General features: G+C 44.0%; 1 protein-coding gene across 1 annotated transcript; it reads left to right on the top strand.

The window, feature by feature from the left end:
- Window positions 1,194-24,401, top strand: KLHL42 (kelch like family member 42). The gene is made up of 3 exons (XM_013964144.2): window positions 1,194-2,185; window positions 13,617-13,810; window positions 18,981-24,401. Exons 1-3 carry the CDS (start codon window positions 1,311-1,313, stop codon window positions 19,430-19,432), a joined length of 1,521 nt encoding a protein of 506 aa, XP_013819598.2. The 5' UTR covers window positions 1,194-1,310; the 3' UTR covers window positions 19,433-24,401.

The following is a 26,313-nucleotide window of genomic DNA, read 5'->3' as shown; positions in this document are numbered from 1 at the left end:
TCACAAAGAGTCAAACACGACTGAGCGACTTCACTTTCACTTTCCCTCTTTCTAGGATTAATTCTCCTCTTATGAGTAATACCAAGATCCTTATATGAGGTGCGGTTTCTACTTCGCTTTCACTTTGCCCCTTTCTAGGATTAATTCTCTTATAAGTAACACAAGATCCTTATATGAGGTGCGGTTTCTACTTGCGGTGTTCAGTGGGAGAAGATGGGGAAGCAGTAGCCTTGCTTAAGTGGTCCTCAGTTGGCCGGGGTCAGGGAGGTCAGAGGGTGGACAGAAAAGCCACCTCTGTAGGAAAATACGAGCAAAAGCCGCCAGACCTTTTGCCCAGAGGTAACATTCCAGGGTGGCTAGTCCCACCAAAATGAAGCCGGGAATGCAATGGCTGTTAGAAAATATTTTGAAGGAAGGCAGCTGATCTACGTTTATTGAGTCGTACTTCTTTTAATAGCACAAAGAGCACAGGCCCTAGCAGTGCGCACACGCTCCTCTGCTTCGCAGCCCTGCACAACCTGCGGCCATCCAGCAGGCCCTTCCTGCAAGATGGCTCCTTCACGATGACCCTTCCGAGGAATCAGCCCGAGGTGCCACCTACGCGTCCAGAGACGGCCCGCGGGGCTCGGTCCCCACCCGAGACCCGAGGCCGGACTCGGTCGGATGCGTCACCCCATGCGTGATGTCGTCTTGACTCCCTAGACCTCGACTCATTTCATACCCTTCCTTCCACGCCCCTTTCTCTTGCGTTTCCTTCCCGCTGGTAAGGCGCGGTGGAAGGCAAGGCTTCCTCTCGTGCCCCGCGCGCGCGGAGCGGCGCTGCAGCCCCGGCGGGCAGCAGGGTCACGGAGCCCGGCGTGCGGGGGAGGACGCGGGGAGGCGCCTTCCCGGCTCCCGAGACCCGCCGCCTCCTGCCCTCCCTGGAAGCCGCAGCGCGCGGCGGCTGCGGTCCCGCGGGCGGAAGTGAGAAGCCGGGCGTGGCAGGAGGCTGCGGCTGGGGGCTGGGATCCTCTCCCGGCTGACGGCCCGGGACGACCCGAGCGGGTAGCGCGCGCCGCCCCGGCCTTTTTAGGCGCGGACCGAGGCCGGAGGGGCGGGGAGGAGGGGGGGCGAGGCCGAGCCTCCGCTCCCGGGACCGGGAGGAGGGGCCGCCTCGGCCCGGAGAGTCTGGGCGGGGGCGGGCGGCCCCGCACCGCCGCCGCCTCCTCCCGGCGCTCCGCGGCCACCCCCGAACCCGGCGAGCGCGCGCGGGGGCGGGAGGCGAGCGCGCAGAGCTGGCGGGAGCCCCCGCCGCCCCCGGTCCCCCGGCCATGTCGGCCGACGAGATGGTGCAGATTCGCCTGGAGGACCGCTGCTACCCGGTGAGCAAGCGAAAGCTCATCGAGCAGAGCGACTACTTCCGAGCCCTCTACCGCTCCGGCATGCGGGAGGCCCTGAGTCCGGAGGCCGGGGGCCCCGAGGTGCAGCAGCTGCGCGGCCTCAGCGCCCCGGGCCTGCGCCTGGTGCTGGACTTCATCAACGCGGGCGGCGCCCGGGAGGGCTGGCTGCTGGGCCGGCGCGGGGAGCCGGGCGGCGGGGCCGAGGAGGAGGAGGAGGACATGGACGAGGCGAGCCTGCTGTCTGAGCTGGTGGAGGCGGCCTCCTTCCTGCAGGTCACGTCCCTGCTGCAGCTGCTGCTGTCCCAGGTGCGGCTCACCAACTGCCTGGAGCTGTACCGCCTGGCGCAGGTGTACGGGCTCCCCGACCTGCAGGAGGCCTGCCTGCGCTTCATGGCTGTCCACTTCCACGAGGTGCTGTGCAAGCCCCAGTTCCACCTGCTGGGCTCTTCTCCTCCGGCCCCTGGGGATGTCAGCCTGAAGCAGAGGCTGAGAGAGGCCCGGATGACCGGGACTCCCGTCCTCGTGGCCCTGGGGGACTTCTTGGGGGGACCCCTGGCCCCTCACCCCTACCAAGGGGAGCCCCCGTCCATGCTCAGGTACGAGGAGATGACGGAGCGCTGGTTCCCGCTGGCCAACAACCTTCCTCCCGACCTGGTGAATGTCAGGGGGTACGGGGCCGCCATCCTGGACAACTACCTCTTCATTGTGGGCGGGTACAGGATCACCAGCCAGGAGATCTCCGCGGCGCATTCCTACAACCCCAGCACCAACGAGTGGCTCCAGGTGGCCTCCATGAACCAGAAGAGGTAAGCACCCAGCCAGCTACTGCGTTCCCGCGCATCCACCTGTTCCGGAAGCCATACCCCTCAGGTTGGCTCTACTGGAGTCAACAGCAGTCACTGGAGGTTGTTCTGAGATGGGAATGGCTTGCTCGGGAGTGTTGTTGGCCTTGACTCTGGCAAAGTTCCCGATGAACTAAGAAATTGCAGAGAAGCAGAGGCCCCCACGGAGGTCAGCTCGCTGAGTGGTTTTCCTAGCAAGTATTTTGCCTTCAGACGAATTGCCTTTTTTGGGTTTTCCTAGAAGGATACTTCCAAAGAAAACTTTATTTAATTTTGCTTTTATTTTTATTTTCTTTTAGGAACTAATCCTGATTATAATGACACACGGGGCAGTAACCTGTAACACTGACTTTGGATGTTCTTGTTGATGACTTTGGAGCTTACCAATCTGTGATCAGAAATAATCATTAGACTTCTACTAATACTAGCTATCCAAGATTACCTTTCTTGTTTTTTATTCTCTTTTGCATCTCACTTTTCTTCCCAGACAGTCTTCATCATGGACCCAAGACTTGAGCCTGGCATTGGTCACCTGCAGAATTAGAACATGATCATCCACCCCAACCTTCTCCCTTCCCATCCTGCAAATCCCTCTCAACATGCACTTGGGTGACTTGAAGAAAGGAAAAGGAAGAAATCAGGGGCAGGAAGAGGGAACAGAGTCAGGGATGGAATAGGAAAACAAGGGCAAAGAGTATTACAGGAAGAAGCGTTAGGGAAAAAAAAAAAAAAAAAAAAACACCAATGGCAGAGCCCAGGATGGCCCAGAGCCATTCAGAAGTGGGGAGAAGAATCAATGTAACTCAAGAAAGGACAGGCATGCCCTTTCTTCTGGTCCATCTGTGTCCATCTCAAGCCCCCACCCCTCCACCGTGGTTCCTGCCCTGAAGTGTGGAACAAGGAGTTGGGGAACTCACAACTGCGCAAAGAAAGTCTTAACAAGAATGAGAAGGTCATTACACAGATTTACTTGACTTAAGATGCCCCTCTAGGCTGAGTGGGGGAGGGTACACTGGCTTTATTTGTACTATAATATAAAATTCAATTTGGAATGTGTTGTTTGTTTTCTCATGGTAAAAAATGCATAGTTGTTCTAGGAAACATGGTAAAAGGGCAAAGAATGAAGAAGCAGAAAGACTGTCACTTTTCTCATCCGAGTACTAAGCAGGCCTGACCCTGCTTAGCTTCCAAGATCACACATGTTCAGGGTAGTATGGCCATAGACAGAAATATCATTGCTACTACTTCCTCCTTGCGGGAGGTGATGACCATCCACAGGTTGGCATATTTTCTTCTGTCCCCTCTCTAGTGTATTATCTACACTGCTGTAAAATCTGATGTCACAGTGTTACTTTTAAATGGATTCTAAGAGGTTTTGTTGAAGCAAGCAAGAAACATGCAGTGGTGACAGACGATGCCAAGATCAGGGTAGAAGGGCCAGCAGGCTGGCACCTCTGCTCCCGTGTCTCCTGCTGTACATTTGGTGCTCAGCACACAAACCCAGCTCCACAGCTCTTAACACAGCACCTCACATGATTCTTTTTTCTCTCCAAATCTCTGGTAGTCCTTCTCTGCCACCCCTGCAGGAACTCCTTACTGTCCTCTTTAGGGAGGAAAAAAAAAAAAGTATTCCAGTAATGCATGAATACATGCTTAGAAAAATTGCAACTGACATTGAAAAACCATGGAGTAATACATAATGTGTATCTATAGACACTGGAGGAGGAAATGGCAACCCACTCCAGTGTTCTTGCCTGGAGAATCCCAGGGACGGGGGAGCCTGGTGGGCTGCTGTCTATGGGATCACACAGAGTCGGACATGACTGAAGTGACTTAGCAGCAGCAGCATAGACATATGAATGTAAATATATAAATACATAATATACATCACAAATGTATATTTATAAATATAGTAATGGTGGTTTACAGGGGAAAATATATATGTATGCATATACATGTTGGAGTATATATGCATCTTATACATATTTTTACTGCAAAATTGTTTAGCTTATGCTGATTATTATGGCCCTTGGTATTTCCACTCTGAGAGTGTTTTTCTGTATCAGCAAATGTAGACCCGCCTCACTCTTGTTAATGGCTGTGTAGTATTCCAGCCTATGGATGCACAATACTGTAATCAGTTCTTCCCTTATTATGAGCATTTAGGTCACTTCCGTTGGCCATTATAAAAATCCCATATTGAACATCTTTGAATATGTGTGCCTATCTTAGTTGGTATATGTTAGCTCTATATGGCAAATGCCTGGAATCCCTGGATAGATGGAACAAAGTATACATGGATTTTAAAGTTTGGTAGCTCCTGCCAAGTTTCTCATCAAAAATTGATCTAATTACCTCTCTTAGTAACAGTGTTTCAGCTTGCCAGGTTCCTAAATTCTTGCCAAGATAAGACATTATGAACATTTTTTATCTTTACCATTATAACGGACAAAAACACTGGTGTGAATGTCTCTGCTTGGAGGAGAGATTGTTTCATATGTTTATTGGCCATGTGTATATCTTTTATAAATGGCCTTTCCCAGTTTTAAAAAAATTGACTTTCCTTTTTTGTATTCATTTTAGAAATTCTCTTCTTGTATATAGATAATAACTCTTATCTATTAGGTAATGTTGCACATGTTTTTCATCTGCCTTTTTTTTTTAATCATAAAGGTCAAAAATGAAACGCCAGAAGTGACCAGGCAGGTAGAGCCACTGAGTAGAGGGGTTTGGAAGGGTTATGGTGAACTGGAGAGTTACTGCTGCTGCTACTGCTGCTAAGTCGCTTCAGTCGTGTCCGACTCTGTGCGACCCCATAGACAGCAGCCCACCAGGCTCCGCCGTCCCTGGGATTCTCCAGGCAAGAACACTGGAATGGGTTGCCATTTCCTTCTCCAATGCATGAAAGTGAAAGTGAAGTCACTGAGTCGTGTCCAACTCTCAGCGACCTCATGGACTGCAGCCTACCAGGCTCCTCCGTCCATAGGGTTTTCCAGGCAAGAGTACTGGAGTAGGGTGCCATTGCCTTCTCCGGGAGAGTTACTAATCCACCGCAAGAGGGCGCCACATCGCGACCACAGCTGTTATTGCCATAGGCGTGAGGAATGGTGTCGCCAGACATCTCAATTTTTAAACGTTGGCACCGTACTCCATTTAAAAAGCAAGCAAGTCGACAACAACAAGAACTGGCCTTGTGAGCCTCCAGTTTGGGGCTTCATGTTTATAGGAAAGGGAACTTCCCTGGTGGCTCAGATGGTAAAACATCTGCCTACAATGTGGGAGACCCAGGTTCAATCCCTGGGTCGGGAAGATCCCCTGGAGAAGGAAATGGCAACCCACTCCAGTATTCTTACTTGGAAAATCCCATGGACAGAGGAGCCTGGTAGGTTACAGTCCATGGGGTCACAAAGAGTCAGACACGACTGAGCAACTTCCCTTGCTTTTATAGGAAAAGCGTTTCAATATTTTGTAGTCAGTTTTGTCATCTGCGTCCTATGAGCTTTTTATCTTGCATAGGAAAGGCTTTGTACAAGGAAAGTTTCTACTAGGATAGCCCGCGTCTCTCTCGTGCTCTGTTACTTTTATAGTTTTGCCATTTTACATTTACATCTGAATATTTTGGGGGGTTTTAGGTTATAACATGTTTCCTGAATGTTCTGTAGTCTTGGTTCTTCACTGTGATTTGCTAAACCAGTTATCCTATGCTAATTTCCCTGTTTCCCAGTGGGCAGTTTAGCCATTCCTATTTAATAACACATTTTTAAATTTTTGTAGCTTGGGAATCTATTTTATTGTCTTATAGCACAGAGACCCATTTGTTCTATTTTAATTCTGTTGGTTATTCTTGGTACATTTTCTCCTTCAGATATACTTTAGAATCTTCTTGTCAAGTCCTGTTAAAATTTTGATTAGAATTATGTTGTATCTTAGATTAATTTGAAGGAGGATTCACAGTTCTCTGATACTTTGCAGATGGAAAAATGGTTTGTTTTTCCACATATTTTTTTTGGGGGGGGTTGGTCCTTCAGGAAAGGTTTTTTTTATTACCTTTGTCTGGTCTGTTTTTTTGTTTGTTTGTTTGTTTTGTTGTTGTTGTTATATGTATTTTCAAATTATTATTGTTCTTTCTACGCAGATACCTTTTTTCATTATATTTTTAGAATTGGGTACCATATTGGAATTTTAGAATTGGGTACCATATTGGAATTTTAACCTTCTTTTCTCCTTCATACTTTGACTCAGATCTGACATACTCTTAACCAGGATTCCATCCCCGAACCCTCAACTGGACTAAGTGATGAAACGCCATGCTTTCTTTTCTAGCATATTCCTCACCCTGAATTGAAATTTTCTGTTTTTGCTTTTTTCTTTCTCTTCTGATTGGGACCTCTTGCTTATTCAATGCTTATGTATATTCAAACTGCTAACATGATAAGCAATAAATGCTTTAAATGCATGGCTTTTTTTGAACTGTGGAATATATTTTACATTCAGTTCAGTTCAGTTCAGTCCAGTCACTCAGACATGTCTGACTCTTTGTGACCCCATGAATCGCAGCACGCCAGGCCTCCCTGTTCATCACTCCTCCCGGAGTTCACTCAGACTCACGTCCATCTAGTCCGTGATGCCATCCAGCCATCTCATCCTCTGTCGTCCCCTTCTTCTCTTGCCCCCAATTCCTCCCAGCATCAGAGTCTTTTCCAGTGAGTCAACTCTTCACATGAGGTGGCCAAAGTACTGGAGTTTCAGCTTTAGCATCATTCCTTCCAAAGAAATCCCAGGATTGATCTCTTTCAGAATGGACTGGTTGGATCTCCTTGCAGTCCAACTGACTCTCAAGAGTCTCCTCCAACACCACAGTTCAAAAGCATCAATTCTTCGGCGCTCAGCCTTCTTCACAGTCCAACTCTCACATCTATACATGACCACAGGAAAAACCATAGCCTTGACTAGACAGACCTTAGTCGGCAAAGTAATGTCTCTGCTTTTCAATATACTATCTAGGTTGCTCATAACTTTTCTTCCAAGGAGTAAGCGTCTTTTAATTTCATGGCTGCAGTCACCATCTGCAGTGATTCTGGAGCCCAAAAAAATAAAGTCTGACACTGTTTCCACTGTTTTCCCATCTATTTCCCATGAAGTGATGGGACCGGATGCCATGATCTTCGTTTTCTGAATGTTGAGCTTTAAGCCAACTTTTTCACTCTCCTCTTTCACTTTCATCAAGAGGCTTTTTAGCTCCTCTTCACTTTCTGCCATAAGGGTGGTGTCATCTGCATATCTGAGGTTATTGATATTTCTCCCGGCAATCTTGATTCCAGCTTGTGCTTCTCCCAGTCCAGCGTTTCTCATGATGTATTCTGCATATAAGTTAAATAAGCAGGGTGACAATATACAGCCTTGAAGTACTCCTTTTCCTATTTGGAACCAGTCGTTTGTTCCATGTCCAGTTCTAACTGTTGCTTCCTAACCTGCATACAGATTTCTCAAAAGGCAGGTCCGGTGGTCTGGTATTCCCATCTCTTTAAGAATTTTCCACAGTTTCTTGTGATCCACACAGTCAAAGGCTTTGGCATCGTCAATAAAGCAGAAATAGATGTTTTTCTGGAACTCTCTTGCTTTCTCCATGATCCAGCGGATGTTGGCAATTTGATTTCTGGTTCCTCTGCCTTTTCTAAAACCAGCTTGAACATCTGGAAGGTCACGGTTCATGTATTGCTGAAGCCTGGCTTGGAGAATTTTGAGCATTACTTTACTAGCATGTGAGATGAGTGCAACTGTGTGGTAGTTTGAGCATTCTTTGGCATTGCCTTTCTTTGGAATTGGAATGAAAACTGACCTTTTCCAGTCTTGCGGCCACTGCTGAGTTTTCCAAATTTTCTGGCATATTGAGTGCAGCACTTTCACAGCATCATCTTTCAGGATTTGAAACAGCTCAACTGGAATTCCATCACCTCCACAAGCTTTGTTCGTAGTGATGCTTTCTAAGGCCCTCTTGACTTCACATTCCAGGTTGTCTGGCTCTAGATTAGTGATCACATCATCATGATTATCTGGATTGTGAAGATCTGTTTTGTACACTTCTTCCATGTATTCTTGCCACCTCTTCTTAATATTTTCTGCTTCTGTTAGGTCCATACCATTTCTGTCCTTTATCGAGCCCATCTTTGCATTAAATGTTCCCTTGGTATCTCTGATTTTCTTGAAGAGATCTCTAGTCTTTCCCATTCTGTTCTTTTCCTCTATTTCTTTGCATTATTGTAATAAAAGTGAATGTATGTTTTTGTTCTTTTAAAAATGTAATATTACAGTGAATATTTTTATTTTATAAGTCATTATAGTCATTTTAGTTACTTAGAATTGCTGAAAAATAATAGTAAGTAACATTTAATTGAACATTTACTCTGTACTTGGTACTGTCTAGTACCTAGTAGCCTGTACCACTGCTTTGCATGTATTGTCTCACTTATTCTTCTCAAGGATTATATTCGGTCCCTATTTTACAGAAGCAGAGACTGAGGCACAGAAAGTAAATTGCTCAAGGTGTGTAAAACGTGGAGTAGTGAAAGGGTTAGTGCTCAGTCATGCCTGATTCCTTGCGACCCCATGGACTGTAGCCCCTCAGACTTCTCTGAGCATGGGATTTTCCAAGCAAGAATACTGGAGTGGGTCGCCATTTCCTTCTTCATGGGATCTTCCCAACCCAGGGATTGAACCTGGGTCTCCTACTTTGCAGGTGGATTCTTTACTATCTGAGCCACCAGGGAAGCCCTACTTGGAGCTTGGTTACTCTACTTTTTAAAAAATTGGTCAAGGTGTGTAAAAAGTAGAGTAACCAAAATTTAAATATTCATTGACTCAATATAACCATTTGGAGCATTTACAAGTTTTGGCTTAATGACTGATGGTGACTGTCTTCATGAAAACCTTTAACTTTTCCTTTTAAAAATTATTTTCTTCCGAGAAGTCAAGCTCAGATATTTCGTGATCCTGGGTTGCTTCTCAGAATTTCCTCGCGTGTGTCTCAGCTCTCACCACAGCCTCTGTGCCAGCCTCGTTCTGGTCACTGTTGAATAAACCACACGATGATATGGCTCTGCCCTGAAGGAGTTTATAGTTGAATTTAGATGATGAGACAAATAAAAGTGAAACCTGGAATGGAATTATTGCTGGATAAGGTGTCCCGCACAGGCTCCGGAAACACTGGAATTTAGGAGACTGGAAGAAATAGTGGAAGAAACCTGGTAGTAAGGGCAGATTTTGACCCCTGGTTACACAGCGTTTCACATCTACCCATTCACTTGCCTTTGCCGAGCTAACTGGACCATTGACAAAGGGATCAAAGACACAGCAGCCTACTTTCCATGGGGACTGAACGGCAAAATGATCCCATAATCTTAAATAACAAGGGACAGGTGGGAACTTAGACTCCCCTGGGACTGGGAGATTTATAAAGCCCTTTGCACCCTGGAGAAAATGATGCTAAATGACCAGTGGTGAACCAAAAAAGAAAAGGAGAAAAAAGAAACTTTTAGGATAGTGCTTTCTACTTGAAAATGGCAGTGAGTACACAGCACTGCTGGAGGGGCTGCTTTGAAGTCCAAGCACACAATTCTGCCCAGGGGTCTGAACGTGGATTTGATCTCTGGAGTTGTCAGGATGCAACTCTGCATGTGTAGACGCTTGTGTGCCCACAAACTTGCTTGCTTCCCTTCCTCGCTTTAATCTGTGACACCTTGCAGGAACTGGCCCTGTTGCAGTCATTAGTTGGTTACCTTCTCTATTTCTAGAGTTGTCTCTAGTCTCTTCTGTTGCCCTGTACCCTTGCTCTGAAATCAGAGTAGGGTTGTTCTGCATGTGAGTACAGCAAGGCTGGGAGAGAAACCTACCAAACAAGTCCTTGGCCTGGAAGGAATTACACTTGTCAGCTTTGGCTGTCCTCTTTCCTCTGAGCCAAAGTTTATTTTAGAACTTTTCTAGAGTAATGGAACCTTTGAGAAATTTTGTCTTCTATGGTGAATTGCAGTGGAGCCTCAGGATAGCATGAAGTAAAGTGTGTTAGTCACTCAGTCTTGTCCAACCCTGAGACTCCATGGAATTCTCCAGGCAAGAATACTGGAGTGGGTTGCCATTCCCTTATCCAGAGGATCATCCTGACCCAGGGATTGAATCCAGGTCTCCCGCATTGCAGGCAGATTCTTCACTGTCTGAGTCACCAGGAAAGCCCCGTGAAGTAAAGAAAACCATATGTCTATTCGCCTCCTCCCCGCACCCAATATAATTTTGGCCAGCAGTTTAAATTGCTTTGTGTGTTAGGTTTTCTCAGAGATGGTTGGTAGTAGGGATCAGGCATGACTACTTCTGTCTCCTAACCTTTCCTTCTCCCCTTACTGGTCCCCAGGGCACCCTACTATGTGGGGAAGTAGCATAGCGGAAGGAGGAGACAGAAGGCCCTAGTGGTCCACAGACTGCACCATCTTTCTCAGAGAGCTTGGGAAAGGACGGGAGAAAGGAGCGAGCTTTTCGCTCCAAGTTTTACCCTAATAGTAACAACTTTTCTAAGCAGCAAGACCTGCTGGTAGTTTACAGGTCTTGAGCTCTTACTCAGGGCTGCATGTTGTGGTCAATGCTTTAGAAGTCCTCCAGGGCCTCTGTAAGGTGGACCTTACTGTTGGCTCCATTTTCCCCAAAAGGAAACAGGCACAGTGAGTTTCATTGAGTGGCACTCCCAGCCTCTCAGACCCCAATCATCCTGTGTAGCTACTACAGCTACAGTGGTTGTGGTAGCTCTTGTTCATCTTTGATACCTGTGTGCTGGTGGTTAGCATAGTTCATGTCACTTAACTTTGAAGGATTTCAAGAGCTTTTAATTTCTTCTAAGTGAAGTAGAGACTAGATCACCATCTAATTTTTCTCACTTTCATTTCTATCCACTGTTTAAGTCAAGTATGTAGCTACAGCAAATAATTATTTGATTTAAAAATCCTTTTTGCTTTCTGAATGGAGGATGTCAAGGATCAGTATTAGGAAAAACCCTATAAAAGTGATAATTAAAATAATTGCTATCTTGGATTCATACCTTTACCCTGCAGGATGTGAAGAATGGAAGACTTACTTTCAGAAAATGGGAAAGGGCAAGAATTTATGGACATGAGGGTACTTTGTACAGAAATCCAGCACTTTGTACTTGTAGCCAGTGATAGCTGCAATTGCCGGATGAGAAACTAATCCTCCTGAGATTAAGAAATGCGCAGAGACATGCAGGCAGTGATCTCTTTCTGTAGATTACCCTTCTTAACTCTTAACAATGTGTTGTTCTTTTCCCCCCTTCACAAGTGGGGAAACTGAGACTCAGATCAGCTGAGATTCAATGCCTTGTTCAAGGTCACAGAGCTGTTTAGCAGGAGGCTGAGACTTCCCCATACAAGCCTGGGTTCATAATCCTTGGCCGTCTGCCTCTTCATCAAGTGGCCTGTGTTTGGGTGGCAATTTCATCATAAATTCAATATTGAAAACTTTCTCTTTTCAAGTGAATTTGAGCATATTGGGGTCTGGAGAGATGGAGTTGTTTACTTTTAACTGCCTGTTCGTTCAGCCTCAGAAAGAAGTCCCTTACATATTGCACAGGACAAGTGATTATGCTGGAGGAATATCAAACACTGTTTTGATCTTACAAAATTTACTATCTGTGTACCTTTGGGGAACAAAAACAAATTGTGGGATGGTAAAATTTAGTGCTTATTTACAAGCTTTATTTCCTTTGGTTCCCCAAATTTACACACATAGAGAGGGCATCACGGTCAGATTTTAAGGACCACTGGCAGCAGGAAAGGTAAGCACCGTGAACCAGGGACCCCCCAGTAACTGCCACCCCGGTGAAGTCTGTTGGCAGGAAAAACTGAATGGCTGATTGGGTTTAATGGACAGTGTGAGGTTCTTGATGAAGAGTACTCTGTTCACTCTCTGATTTGAAAAACACAACTAAGCTAAAACTCATTTAAATGTAAACATTACAGGAACCATTGAAAAAATCCTAGTTTTTTAGTAGGTGGCTATTATGAACATACGTTCTATATCATAATGTGTCATTGTTTATTAAACATCTGTCCAGCATGGCTACTTGTTCATTACCGCTTTTTAATCTACCCTCGTCCATGCTTTCTTCCATTTGAACATTTAGAGCCTCTGCACCCCCATTCTTTAGTAGGACATTGTTACTTTCGACAAAAGCATTGTGTTGGTACTTTCTGATATGCTGTGTGCTGTGGTTGTCTCCACCGCCCTGGGATGGGTGTGCTTGACACACTTGAGATGAAGGGCAGATAGCTGGTTATCGCCAGAGCAGGTCCAGAACCAGGTCTGCAGCTCTGTGCCGCTGCTCGTATGAGTGCAAAGTTGAGACTGCTGCATGTATCACAGGCAACTCACCCGGCACTTCCAAATGCTTATCCTTCCTGGCCTTCAAGGAGTCCATTAATCCCTGTACTACAGTGAAAGAAATTAATTTTTTCTTTTCTGTCCAAAAGTCATGAGACTTTTATTTAGTATCTGAAGCCAATAAGCAATGTAATTGTGTTACTGAATATGAATCTTAAAAGCAATACATTTCTCTTTTTAAAATTGTTTACTCTTGTGATAGGTGAGCATTTGTTGCTATCTGTTATTCGTTGAGATCAAATGCCAGATCAAAATATTTCTATTTAGTTCAGTGCTTTCCTCCCTCTACTTTGTATGTTGCAAAGCAGTGTAGAAGATGCCCTCATATGAGGATGGGTGAGCCATCTGCTTGAGTGAACTCATGGCAAATGGGTGTTTGGACCACCCTGTAGAAAACATATTGCATATGCTTGTCTGTGTAGGCAGTGCTGATGTATACCTAGGATGGAGCCTACCCGCTGAGAGTAGAAACGGGCAAGGGAGTAGAGTGGGTACTTGCTCCCACTCTTGAGAGAGTATTGAGTTTATTTTTTAATCAATCTACTTATTATTGAAGTATAGTTGATTTACAGTGTTGTGAGTTTTTTATTTCTGAATGAAGTATTTTTTACAACTATATTATTTTTGGATTGGATACAGAGGTCTTGAGTTTAGCATATACGAAGTATCTTTGATTCTAGGTTTAAACTAAGCAAGATTAGTCCTTGTTAAATTGAATTGCTTACCTTCAACAGCTAAAGTTTGGAGAATGCAGCTTTCTTGTGGCTTCTTGGGGATGGGTGAAATCTTGGATGCTATTCCATCATTCCTCTGTCCCCAGGCATAACAGCACCCCGCTTGGAGAGCTCATTTCCTTCAAATACCCAGCAGATTCCACACACAGCTTTAGCAGATTGTGCCATGGTCTTTTGAGTGATCAGAAGAACTGACTTTGTGGGCCTTTGCTTCTCTCTTGCAGGTCTAACTTCAAGCTCGTGGCTGTCAATTTCAAACTCTACGCCATTGGTGGGCAGGCAGTTTCTAATGTTGAGTGTTACAACCCTGAGCAGGATGCCTGGAATTTCGTGGCACCCTTACCAAACCCTCTGGCTGAGTTCTCTGCGTGTGAGTGTAAGGGGAAAATTTATGTCATTGGAGGATACACTACCAGAGGTAAGTGAAGGCCTGGAAAGTGGTCGTCCTCCATGTGAGCTTTGGCAGCCTGGGGGAGGATGGGAGGGACTGGAGGAAGCCCTCTAGTGCACACCAGCCTGATGTTATGTATTGCTTACTGTATATTTACATATCTGGAAAAAAGAGCATCCTTTGGGACATCAAAGAGGGGTCTTTGATGCCTTTGTATGAACATGAAAATTGCATGGTGTGGGGGGAGCTGTGAAGAAAACATGTATTTTCTTCTTCCTGCTCTGGAAATCCCACCCTGTAGTCAGCCATCTGTGACTTGGCTGGATAACTCCTACCTTTCTCTTAAATGTACACTGAACCCGCCTTGTCTAACACTGGAATTTAGCGCCAATGCATCCTTGCAGGTCTTTCTTTTCACTTTCTCCCTTGTGTTTGGGCACAAACATATGGGATACAGATTCCAGAAATTCAGCTCCAGGCTGTTCAGGTATCATAGGAGGAACAAAAGCACGAAGAGTGTTCTTTCTTGACCAGCAGTGGAAGGTGGTTGTGCTGCTTATTAAACCATACATATGTGTTTTCTGGACTTTCCTGGTGGCTCGGATGGTAAAGAATCTGCCTGCAATGGGGGAGACGTGGGTTCGATCCCTGGCTTGGGAAGATACTCTGGAGAAGGGAATGGCAAGACACTCCAGCATTCTTGCCTGGAGAATTCCATGGACAGAGGAAGCTGGCTGGCTACAGTCCATGGGGCTGTAAAGAGCTGGACACGACTGAGTGACTAATGGGCTTCCCAGGTGGTTCTAGTAGTAAAGAACCCACCTGCAAATGCAAGAGACTTAAGAGACATAAGTTTGATCCCTGGACCAGGAAGATCCCCTGGAGGAGGGCATGGCAATCCACTCCAGTATTTTCCTCACCTGGAGAATCCCATGGACAGAGAACCTGGCGGGCTACAGTCCATACGACTGTAGAGTCAGACACAACTGCAGTGACTTAGCATTCAGTACGCACATGTATTTTCTACTTTGTTTGGTGGACATTTTATAGGTAATGATTTGAAAATAACAAGCTTCTCCAGTAGGTTTTATGCTCCTGGTCTTGGTAGGGAGCATCTCATAGCTTGTAAAAAAATTTTTTTTATTGGAGTATAATTGCCTGAATGCTCAGTTGGTAAAGAATCCGCCTACAATGCAGGAGACCCCAGTTCAATTCCTAGGTTGGAATATCTGCTGGAGAAGGGATAGGCTACCCACTTCAGTATTCTTGGGCTTCCCTGGTGGCTCAGCTGGTAAAGAATCAGCCTGCAATGCGGGAGACCTGGGTTCGATCGCTGGGTTGGGAAGATCCCCTGGAGAAGGGAAAGGCTACCCACTCTAGTATTCTGGCCTGGAGAATTGCATGGACTGTATAGTCCATGGAGTCAGACATGACTGGGTGACTTTCACTTTCATTAGTTGCCTTTCAATGTTGTGTTAGTTTCTCCTGTATAGCAAAGTGAATCAGCTGTATGTTCACAAATATCCCCTTTTTTTCAGATTTCCTTCCCATTTAGGTCACCACAGAGCACAGAGTAGAGTTCCCTGTGCTGTACAGGGTGTGCTCATTAGTTAACTATTTTATACATAGTATCAGTAGTGTATATATGTCAATCTTAATCTCCCAGTTCATCCCACCCCTTCTCCCCCGCTTGGGGTCCACATGTTCCTTCTTTATGTCTATGTCTGTTTTGCAGAGAGGTTTTGTGTTTCTGTTTTGCAGAGAGGTTCATCTGTACCATTTTTTCTAGATCCCCTATATGTTAGTATATGATATTTTCCTCTTTCTGACTTACTTCCCTCTGTATGACAGTCTCTAGGTCCATCCTCATCTCTGCAAATGGCATGATTTCATTGCCTTTTATGGCTGAGTAATATTCCATCGTATATAGGTACCACATCTTCTTTATCCATTCATCTACTGATGGATATTTAGGTTGCGTCCATGTCTTGGCTGTTGTAAATACTGCTGCAATAAACACGGGGGTGCATGTGTCTTTTGGAATTTGTCTTCTGGGATTTGAAAACCATGTGTCTTATGGTTTTCTCTGGGTATACACCTAGAAGTGGGATTACTTGGTCATATGGTAGTTCTATTTTTAGTTTTTTAAGAAAGCTCCATACTCTTCTCCATAGTGGCTGTATCAATTTACATTCCCACCAACAGTATAAGAGGGTTTCCTTTTCTCCACAAAAATAAATGACCAGCATTTATTTTTCATAGATTTTTTTGATGATGGTCAATCTGACCCATGTGAGGCGACATTATATTGTAGTTTTGACGGCATTTCTCTAGCAGAGAAGTTGAGTGTCTTTTCATGTGCCTCTTGGCCAACTGTTTGTCTTCTTTGGATCCTCTTCTGTCTCTTACAAGGACATACTTCTCCTTGGATTTAGAGCCGCCTGGGTTATCCAGAGGATGGTCTCTTCTTTAGATCCTTAACTAAAGTTACATCTGCAGAGATCCTTTTTCCCAAAAAAGTGACATTCAAAGGTTCTGGGGGTTAGAAGATGAACGTATCTATCCAGGGGCCACCATTCAACCTGCTGTAGGTGGTGTTTTTATTTGTACATTTAAGGATGGTGACGTGGAAAGAAAAGTGCATGGGGAGCAGTGAGGTTTTTCTTTTTCACACCAAGTTTTCATCACTTGTCCCTTGTGACTCTCCACTGATGATAAGATATCCTTCCACTTTTCCTTTACAAATAATTGAAAGAAAATGAAACCTAGCAGTCACTTCTTTCACGTCAGCATTGGTGTTCAGGTTACAGTGGTCAACTTTATAGACTTAACTAAGCCATAGACCCCAGAGAATTCCTGTGTGTGCACATGTACCCCTGTGTGTATCTGTGTGTCTTCTCTCCTAGGAGAGTAAATACAGTTATTTACTTTTGCACATTTCTAAGAATTCTGATTCCTCCCTAGAGCTTGTGACACAGAATGTGCCCTGTGGGCTGACCCAGTACACACACAGCCCTTGGTTTCTCTTCTACCCCAGAGTCGGGAAGCCCTGACAGGCAGCACTGTAACCCAAAGACGACTCTACTGGTAGATTTCCTAGTTTTTCCATGACCCTGGCTGAGCAAATGTTCTTTAGATTTGACCTGGAAAACCCTTGCTTGTGTGTTTTCTAGTTTCACAGGCCACTACTAATGTGCCTTCTTCACTTGGGCCACCCACTGTGATCCCTGACCCGGCTTCCCTGAGCCAAATCCCCATGACAGGATGGTTAGGTGACGTGGATGGATGGCTGTTTGTCCAAGGGCTGAAAATGAGTTTTCTACGATGAGAGGGCAGGCAGCTCCTTGTCCTCTGAAGCCCCCTCCTCCTCTGCTTGGGCTCCTCCCGGCACTTCCTAATAGTTCCTTGTCTTTCAAATAAGACATCATAATTGCCATGAAAAAAAAATCAGGAATTGAAGTTGGGTTTTTAACCTACTCACTTAAGTCAGGTGATACTTTTAAAATTTAGTAAGAGATAATTCATTATTTTTATGATAACTGTTTGATTATTTTAATTCTTTGGCCAGCACTGAAGAAATGAAATTCAATAGAAAGCAGTAGTAACCACTAAAGGGAAGAGGGGTGATTTGTTAAATGTCAGAGTCAACTCTCTCAATGTAAATGCAAAAAGATCATTCCACCAACTCAAACCTCATCATGGCCTGAGCCCTTGTTGGGTGAGGAGAGAAAACATTTACAGAAGACCTGGAAGGACCTTCAAACCTGGACCTGAGAAATAAATACACTGACGCTTGGCCAGAATAAGTCCTTTATTCATAGGATGGGGAACCAGGTTACTCAGGAGTACTTGTTGGTAGATTAGTAACCAGACTCTCTAGTGCTGTCTCCTAGAATGTCCCCTTATCCCCTGTGCCCTTGTCAAGGCACTTGACTTGTAGCAGAGAGCACGGTGGAGCTTTAATTACAGCCCTCTGTGGGTGGGTCCTTCTCTCAGGAGGAAGTACTGCTCCCAGTCTCTGCAGCGATCAAAAGGCTGCGGCTTTCGTTGAACGTCAGTTCCCAAGCTGACCTGTCTCTTTACACTGATGTTGTTGTTTAAAAAATAACAAACAGAAAGTTCATTCTTTCGGATAATTCAGAGAATTTTTAATTTTTTTTTTTTTTTTTTTTGCTGAGGCGAAAATATTCCATTTATTCTTCCCTTGAGGAAAGAAAGAATAAAAGAACAATTTTTTAAAAAAAGAAAAAGGAAACTAGATATTTTCAATTTCACAAGCATTTTTCAAAGAGACTAGGCAACATTTTTCCTTGAAACAGGTATTAATTGAAAATGATGTTAGGGTGGTCTTTCGTCTACCATCCAATTATATCCACACAATAATTAACCATCTCAGGACTTCCTGGTGGTCCCGTGATTAAGACTTCTGATTCCAGCATAGGGGGTGTGAGTGCAATCCCATATGCCTCAGGGCCAAAAAAAAATCACAAAACATAAAATAGAAGTAATATTGTAATGAGTTCAATAAAGACTTTAAAAAATGGTCCATGTTAAAAACAAATATATATATGTAACCATCTCTTGTGAAATGAGCAAGGGGAGGGGAAAGAGCCGTTAGCCGTTGCCAGTGCATCTCTGGTGTTAACAGTTGGGAAACAGAATTGCCAAGCGATTCTGGCTTAAAGGCCAGAGGTCAGAGTTTTTTTCTTGCATCTCTCTGTCTTGCAGCTCTGCTTCCTTTCCGTTAGACGGCTCCAGAGATCCCGCCCAGCTCACTTGGCTTGTGTCACAGAATCTGTTGTCAAGAATAGATCCTCTTGGGGCTCAGCCTGTCACTTGCGTTAGGCAGCCACTCGTTCTGTTAGGTACTGATGGGGGCTCTCTGAGGCTCGGATTCTTCCTACACTGGCCTGGTGGTTCTCCAAGGTGCAGGGGTCCCAGGGAGGAGCAGGTGCTCTGTCACAGCGGCTCATCTCCCTGGTCCGACCGGCTCTGAGAGCCAGCCCAGTGGGGCGGATTCTACACGGATCTCCTGCCAGCCATTTCCCAAACTCTTTTCCCAGCTTCGGCTTTCCGGAAGCAGTTTGGCCTCTGTGTGAGGCAGTCGTTCAGGCGGAGGCAGGCGTGCACGTCCAGCCGGGCGGCTGGTGGCGCTCCCCCTGGTGGTGTCCTCACGCGGCTCCTCTCTGCCTTTCAGACCGGAACCTGAACATCTTGCAGTACTGCCCCTCCGCCGACCTCTGGACTCTTTTCGAAACGTGCGACGTCCACATCCGCAAGCAGCAGATGGTGTCGGTGGAGGAGACCATCTACATCGTGGGGGGCTGTCTGCACGAGCTGGGGCCCACACGAAGGGGCAGCCAGAGCGAGGACATGCTCACCGTGCAGTCCTACAACACCGCCACCCGGCAGTGGCTCTACCTCAAGGAGAACACATCCAAGTCGGGCCTCAACCTGACGTGCGCGCTGCACAACGACGGCATCTACATCATGAGCAGAGACGTGACCCTGTCCACCAGTCTGGAGCACCGAGTTTTCCTCAAGTACAATATCTTTTCAGATAGTTGGGAAGCCTTCAGGCGTTTCCCAGCTTTTGGACACAATTTGCTGGTCTCTTCTCTTTATCTGCCCAATAAAACAGAAACCTGACTGAATTGACCTAGAATTGAAACAGAAACCTGGTTCAAGGCCAGAAAACACAACTGTCCAATTTCCAGAGAGACTGATTTTCAAAGGGAAAGTGTGAGTTTTAGGTCATTTATACAGGAGCTGTAAATAAGCTTACTTGAACTAATTACTTGAAAACTTGTGAGAAAAAAGAGAGACCAACTTTATTATTTTTTTAATTATTGATTTTTAAATTATGGGAGCAAATCCATGATAATGTTTTTTGTACAAATGTGATACCCTTGGGCCAATGTCTGAAACTGATCTTCAAAAAGAAGATTCATTGTGCCTGTTTAGTAAAGGGCCAAAGTCAAAATTGGTAAGAATGCTAAAGATGATTTTTAAATCTGTTTTATTTAGGTCACTTGAAATATCATTGATACCTTAAGTGAGAGGTTTTTTTTTGTTGTTGTTATTAATTTACTTGACAAATATGAATATTAACGCTGTCTTTCTTTCCTGGTCACAACCACTTATGTTGCAGTATGTTTAAACTAGGGTTCTGTGTTCATCTATTTTATCTGCACATGACTTTCCAGGAAACTTACACCAGTGGAACCGACACCCAGTCCTCCCCAAAACCTGTGTAACAATGTTCTCAGCTATTTTTCAAGTCTTTTTTTTTTTTAACAGTTATAAATGCTGAGTAAATAGGCCAATATAACTTCTTACTTCATTTATGTAGCAGATTGCAGATTTGTGTGGTCAGATAGGTTATATTGCTAGGCATTCTGTATTTCTTAAAAAAGAGGATATATTGTTTAAAAGAATGGATCTCTATATTTTTTAAATTGAGTCTTAATGGGAAGGGAAGGAAGCACCAAATATGAGAAAAAAATGCCTTTGAAAGTTACTTTTATCGAATGTATTTGACTTAGTTCTTTAAGTTTGAAAGTGTAACTTTATACTTAGGTCAGACACCTTTCAGATTTAATCTTGGCTTTTTAATTCATGCTTTGCTTTTGTGGGGTAAGGTGAGGACAGCTTTGAAACATTTGTGCTAGAGAGAGGGAAAGAAGCCCCTAGAGATGGAGTAGCATCTGCCTGGACTTCTGAAATTTGGTAAGGTGCTCTATTTGCCTTGGGTGGTAAATCAAGTGGAACCCAGCTCAAGCAGTTGTCTGTTTACAATAAGTAGTTAACAATGAATAAAATCTGCCAGTCATAGATCAGCATTTCTTTAAAAATATACAGGCATCTCTTGGATATACTGCAGTTCAGTGCCAGACCACTGCAATAAAGCAAATTGAAAGGATTTTCAGGTTTCCCAGTGCATGTAATGGTTATGTTTACACTATACTATATAGTCCATTAAGTGTGCAGTAGTATTATGTCTTAAAAAAACGTCCATACCTTAATTTTAAAAATACTATTATTATTAAATACTGCTAACTATTATACCTGACAAAGTGGTGTGGCCACAAATCTTCAATTTGTAAACAGTGTATTAATCTGCAAAGTATAGTAAAGTGAAGCCCAGGAAATGAGTTATGCCTGTATATACACATGTAAAGCAATTTTATTTCCATTGAAAAACATTTTCTGAAGTCCTCTGATTTTTTGCAGTGGAATAACTTTAAACTGTGACCTGGATCCTGTCGTTCTGTCCTAACATTCCAGTTTCGGCATGCCTCACTTTAAGAAGGTCCTGTAGAAAAACAAAAACTGTTAGGGCAAATTCATGCATTCAGCACGCTTACTGATGCTTCCAGTATGCATTCACTGGGCAGGACCTTAACAGGCTTCAGTTTATGCAAGGAGTCACTACAGGGTTTCTTCACAACTGTGACCTCCTAGTATATTTAAAATAAGGGTCTGGCTGTAAAAAATTCTAGTTGTACAGCTTTTCAGGAATACTTCTCTTAGGTAAAATGAGGTAAGTCTTTATTGTGGACATGGAGATAGATCTTTGTGTCTTGTTACCAAATAATCTTATCAACAACAATATTGAAGGGTTTCTAAGCCATATCCATTTATTCTCAAATACTTAGCCTTCTTTTTCTTTTTTTTTAAAGAACAAACTCTGAACTGAATTTTTATTGGGAATAGTACTTTAATAATAGATTTATATTAATTTATATTCCTTATAGAATTGAATTTGCAGTGACCAGTAATTTCATTACATATATTTAAAAATCTAATTTATTTTAGATAGTGTTAACTTGTGTTACTATAGATCTTAGTGTCTTTAAGGCTTAACCTTATATATTCCTAAGATTATAGCCAGTTGAATTAATTCTGGACAAACAGTTGGAGATTAGCTTGTAAATACCCACATTATAAGAAATACAAAATTTCCTGCCAACCAGTTCTCTTCTTGATTACATTCTTTGGATCTATTTTCCTCCTGCCAACAATTAGATTCTTTGACCAAGTGAAGGCATACTCTCATCCACAAAGCTCTTTTTATAAACCAAGTTTAATGTGTGTGTATGTGCATCTATGTGTGTGTGTGTAACAAGTGTGCATGCACACACACAGGCATCTGGCATATTAAGCTCTAAGATACGCAGACTCTAACAAGACTTCCTCGGGGCTGCCAGCAGTACTTAGGCAAAACAGAAAGTGCCGCAGGAGAGATCTGTGGAGTTGGGACTTCCTTCCTGCTGTACACATTAGCTGTGTTGATGTTTTGAGAGTGATTCTAGTTTAGCCTCATGCCCTCACCAGTGCCAGTGTTGTACTGAAGACTCTGCCTATGATGAAGGCAATGTTGCTTGAAAGCCTCCCTCTATTTCCTCTTTCTCCAACTGCTTTCTCATTTTCAGAGATGCTTCTGAGGGGTGCTGCCCTCCCGCTGTGGAGAGGGGAGTTACTGGGAAGACCTGAGTGCCGGCCACCTTGCCAGAAGCACCCTATTTCACTGAGCATGGTCTGAGTGTGAATTGTTAGAGGGAGGTTATTGGTTCTCCCGTCATTCCTTCTGGCTTTCTTTTCTGCATCCTTACTTTCTGAGGCCCCTCCCTTTAAACATTTGTCTGATGAATGTATAGGAGTTGATTATTTCAACTATATTTGTTAAATCTTAACAGTGAAGTACTGAGAAGGTTATGGATACTAGTAAGAAACAAGTAGATTAGGATTAAGCATGAATACCAAAGAGAATTTAACTCTGCCATTTTTTAAAAAAACCAAAATCCTAGGTAATTCCAAATGCCTTAGATGTCAATTAAAATTGTTCTGAGATGGACAAAACTCTCTACTGGGAGAGTAATCAAGTAAATGCCTGTTCTCTTTCGATAAACCATTACTCTGAGCGTTGTGAGTGCCGTGTTTTCAGATTTCTAGGTAAAGTCATGACCCTATGTGTTTGGCTGCACAGGTAAATCAAGTGTGAAGGCTTTGCTGTCCTGGTCTACTAGCACTTAATAAGCAGTGGCTTAATGCAGAGCACTTGAGAGACCACATAGCATCAGAAAGGCAATACGGATGAGTCCTTCATTGGATGCCTTTCTCCTAGACTAGGGCTGGGGAAGATGAAACACTATGCCACCATTCTTTCAAGGTGGCGTGACGAGTGAGCAGCACTTTTTGCCTCTGTGGCAGAAATTGGTCTTAAAAATCCATGTCATTAATGCTTCCAGGCATCTATTACCAGCCCATCAGAGTGAGTTGAGGTCTCTTTGTCATCCCTGCCTTAGGCAGAGGAGTGAATGAATTATTTGAGTAGACACCACCCAGAATGGCTGTGAAAGCAGTGAACTGATTCAGCTGTTTTCTGGTTTCCCAAAATACATATTAAATCTCTATCATGTGCAAGAAAGTGCTAAGAAGTGGAGAGAGAGACATAAGTAAGCCACCATCCCTAGCCTTGAAGACCTTGCAGCCTTGTGAAAATGTTTGCCGTGACTGTCTTAGACTGTCTGGAAGATGCCCGCTTTCATCAGGTGCACCGGGGCGTGTTGCATTCCTGCATCTTCAGTCCTGGCCCCAATCTGGCCCCTACTTTACGACTGACTAACAATCATCCTACTAGCTGATTCATACTGGCTATACACTCAATTTAAACGTCACATCCTGTGGTTTTTCTTTTCTTTTTCACCATATGCTCTTTTCTCACTACTTTCCGTAGTCTTCTCTGTACTTCATTTTCCTGAGAAGGATGATATGAGATTGGCTTTATTTAAAAATACTTAGTAGGCACCATGTCTCATGGAGCTGAGAGCTCAGCAGCTTGATCCCATGAGAATGATGAGCAAAGCCAGGGAGGCAGGTATTGGGAGAGAAGCCAGCTGTTCATGTGTGTGTTTATACCTATGCCTTTAACACACTTCGATAAAAAATACTGATAAAGAAATGGACATCTAGATACTAGTCCTGACTGAGAGTCAGTTGATTTCTGCCTTTGTGATAACTATTAAAGGGTATATTTCATTCACATAAGCTTATTTTTTTTTCCATTTTCTGGTGTTAACTTAGGAACACAATATAAAATACACACCAATTGACACAGACTGAGTTTAGCACTTAACATAACCAGTTTTACCCATTCATTCCTGCAGGAGACAGATTAAATGTAAAAGATGGTCAATTTTGAGTTGCAAAAGGGTGCTGAAATGACTTTGATGGGGTTGGCAGGTGCTTTGTCAAGTGGATGTCAGAGTTTATTACTAGTAAAGAAAAGGAAAATGTAACTTGCATTATTATGCCGTTTTTCTAAAAAACTTAATAGAGACTCTTTAGATGTCTCTACAATGTTTTCATATCTAGTGGTCATTTTAGAAAAAAATGATTATCTATAGAATGAATAGTTATGTTTTGTTATGATTGAAACTTTCTTGGTTAAAATGGTTGTATTGTGTCTTCAATTTCCAGTGTGGCTTAAAATGTAAACATTCACATGATTCATTTAAATACAATGATGCCTATGAAGCACTCACTCAAACAGCATTCCTTTTGTGTTTAGAACTACAGAAGAAAATCTCTTTAAATAAAATAGTTCTAAATTGGTGTTTGTTGTCCAGCTGTGTACTCAGGGCTGATCAGGGCTGGGAGGGGGAGACAGGTGTCTGTCAGTGGGAGCTCCTGAAGGCCAGATTAACCTGTGAGCCAGTTAATGGAGGAAGAACTACATGGAGTGTCTTATGAAAACTGTTAATGTTTGAAGAAGATGGATCTGGGAGGAGGAGCTCTGAATCCTTACAATTCTAAATAAAAGAATGAAGTCAAAATCCCATAGCTTACCAATTATGGCTCCTCACGATCTGTTCCTCCCTGTGTTTTCTACCATTTCCCACTGCTTTAAACACCTCTTGCCCTAGGAAAACTAAAGCAAACACATAGTTCTGTTTCTATTGTGTTAGCTATGACACGGTCTGTGAGTCTTAGAAAGGGCTGGGGGTAAGTGTCCAAAAATAGAGTTCAGTTACTAGATGATATCCATCCATGGATGTCCATCTTCCTCTTTCTCTTCTTTTGGCTGCACTGCAAGGCAGGTGAGATCTTAGTTCTCTGACAAGGGATTGAACTCTGGAAGCCCTGCAGTGGAATCATGGCGTGCTAACCACTAGACCAGCAGGGATGTCCCCTGTGTCCATCTTCATCTATCCTTTGGTTGCTTGACCTGTGAGAACAAGTCTTCTCATAAAGTTTTAAGAGTGATCCAACTTGAAATATACTACTACCCCCATTAAAAACCAAAGACACACCCATCTTTTTCCTAACAGAAACAAAGATCAGATCCAGCTACTGTATCCCAGGTGACATCCCAGTTCATGGAGTCCCAAGTCCAGGGTTGTCAGGGGTTATCCATCTCTCCGCAGCCCATGGATGACCACCCAGCTCTGACAGCCTATCAGCTAATGAACTTATTTCATACATACCCAACACTAATAGAGCACTTACTCTAGGAACTCTAGGCGTTTAAAAATTTAACTTATTTAGGCCTCACAGCTGACAAAAGTCCATATAGTCAAAACTATGTTTTTTCTGGTAGCAATATACAGATGTGAGAGATGGGCCATGAAAAAGGCTGAACACCAAAGAACTGATGCTTTCGAATTTTGGTGCTGGAGAAGAATTGAGAGACTCTTGTACAGTAAGGAGATCAAACCAGTCAATCCTAAAGGAAATCAATCCTGAATATTCATGTAAGGACTGATGCTAACGCTGAAGCTCTAATACTTCAGTCACCTGATGCAAAGAGCTGACTCATTGGAAAAGGGCCCCTGATGCTGGGAAAGATTGAAAGCAGGAGGAGAAGGGGATGACAGAAGATGAGATGGTTGGATGGCATCACTGACTCAATGGACACGAGTTTGAGCAAACTCCAGGAGATAATGGAGGACAGGGAAGCCTGGCATGATGCAGTCCATGGGGTTGCAGAGAATTGGACATAACTCAGGGACTGAACAAAACAAAAGGCCTCACAGCAATCCAAGGTGATAAATATGAATCCCCCTTTAGCTGAAGAAACTGAGGCAGTGCTGGTCACAAACTGCCATTTGGGAAAAGGGAGAAGGGGAAATCGTATGTAGAGGTCAGAAGTCAAATGGTGTGCATTTTCCTGCTGGTAGCCTCTGGCAAGGGCTTCCCAGCCTGATGGTAGGGTGGGTTCTAGCCAGTCAATCTGAGAGCCCTTGCTTCTGCTCTGCAGCAGATGTTCTGTGACCATTCCTGGCTGTGTGTGCCAGGTGGCGGCTGGCTTCCTGTTGACCGGGTTAGGGGGAGTGGTGGGAGAAAGCCTGAGGTTCTACAGACACCATGGAATCCCGGCCCCCTGTGTGGGGACCGTAAACATTTCCTTGTCAACAAAACCCTTAAGAAACCCCAGTTAGATGCTGGTAGATCTGATGTATGGTAACTGTGGGCCAGTTCCTTGAACTTGGAACCCATCTTTGTGACGTCTTTCTCTTGGCTTCAGA

Source organism: Capra hircus, chromosome 5 (genome assembly GCF_001704415.2).
Source record: "Capra hircus breed San Clemente chromosome 5, ASM170441v1, whole genome shotgun sequence".
In the NCBI taxonomy this organism is placed as follows: Eukaryota; Metazoa; Chordata; class Mammalia; order Artiodactyla; family Bovidae; genus Capra; species Capra hircus.
The sequence above is the reverse complement of the archived record's forward strand: the minus strand, read 5'-3'. Positions and strand labels throughout refer to the sequence as shown.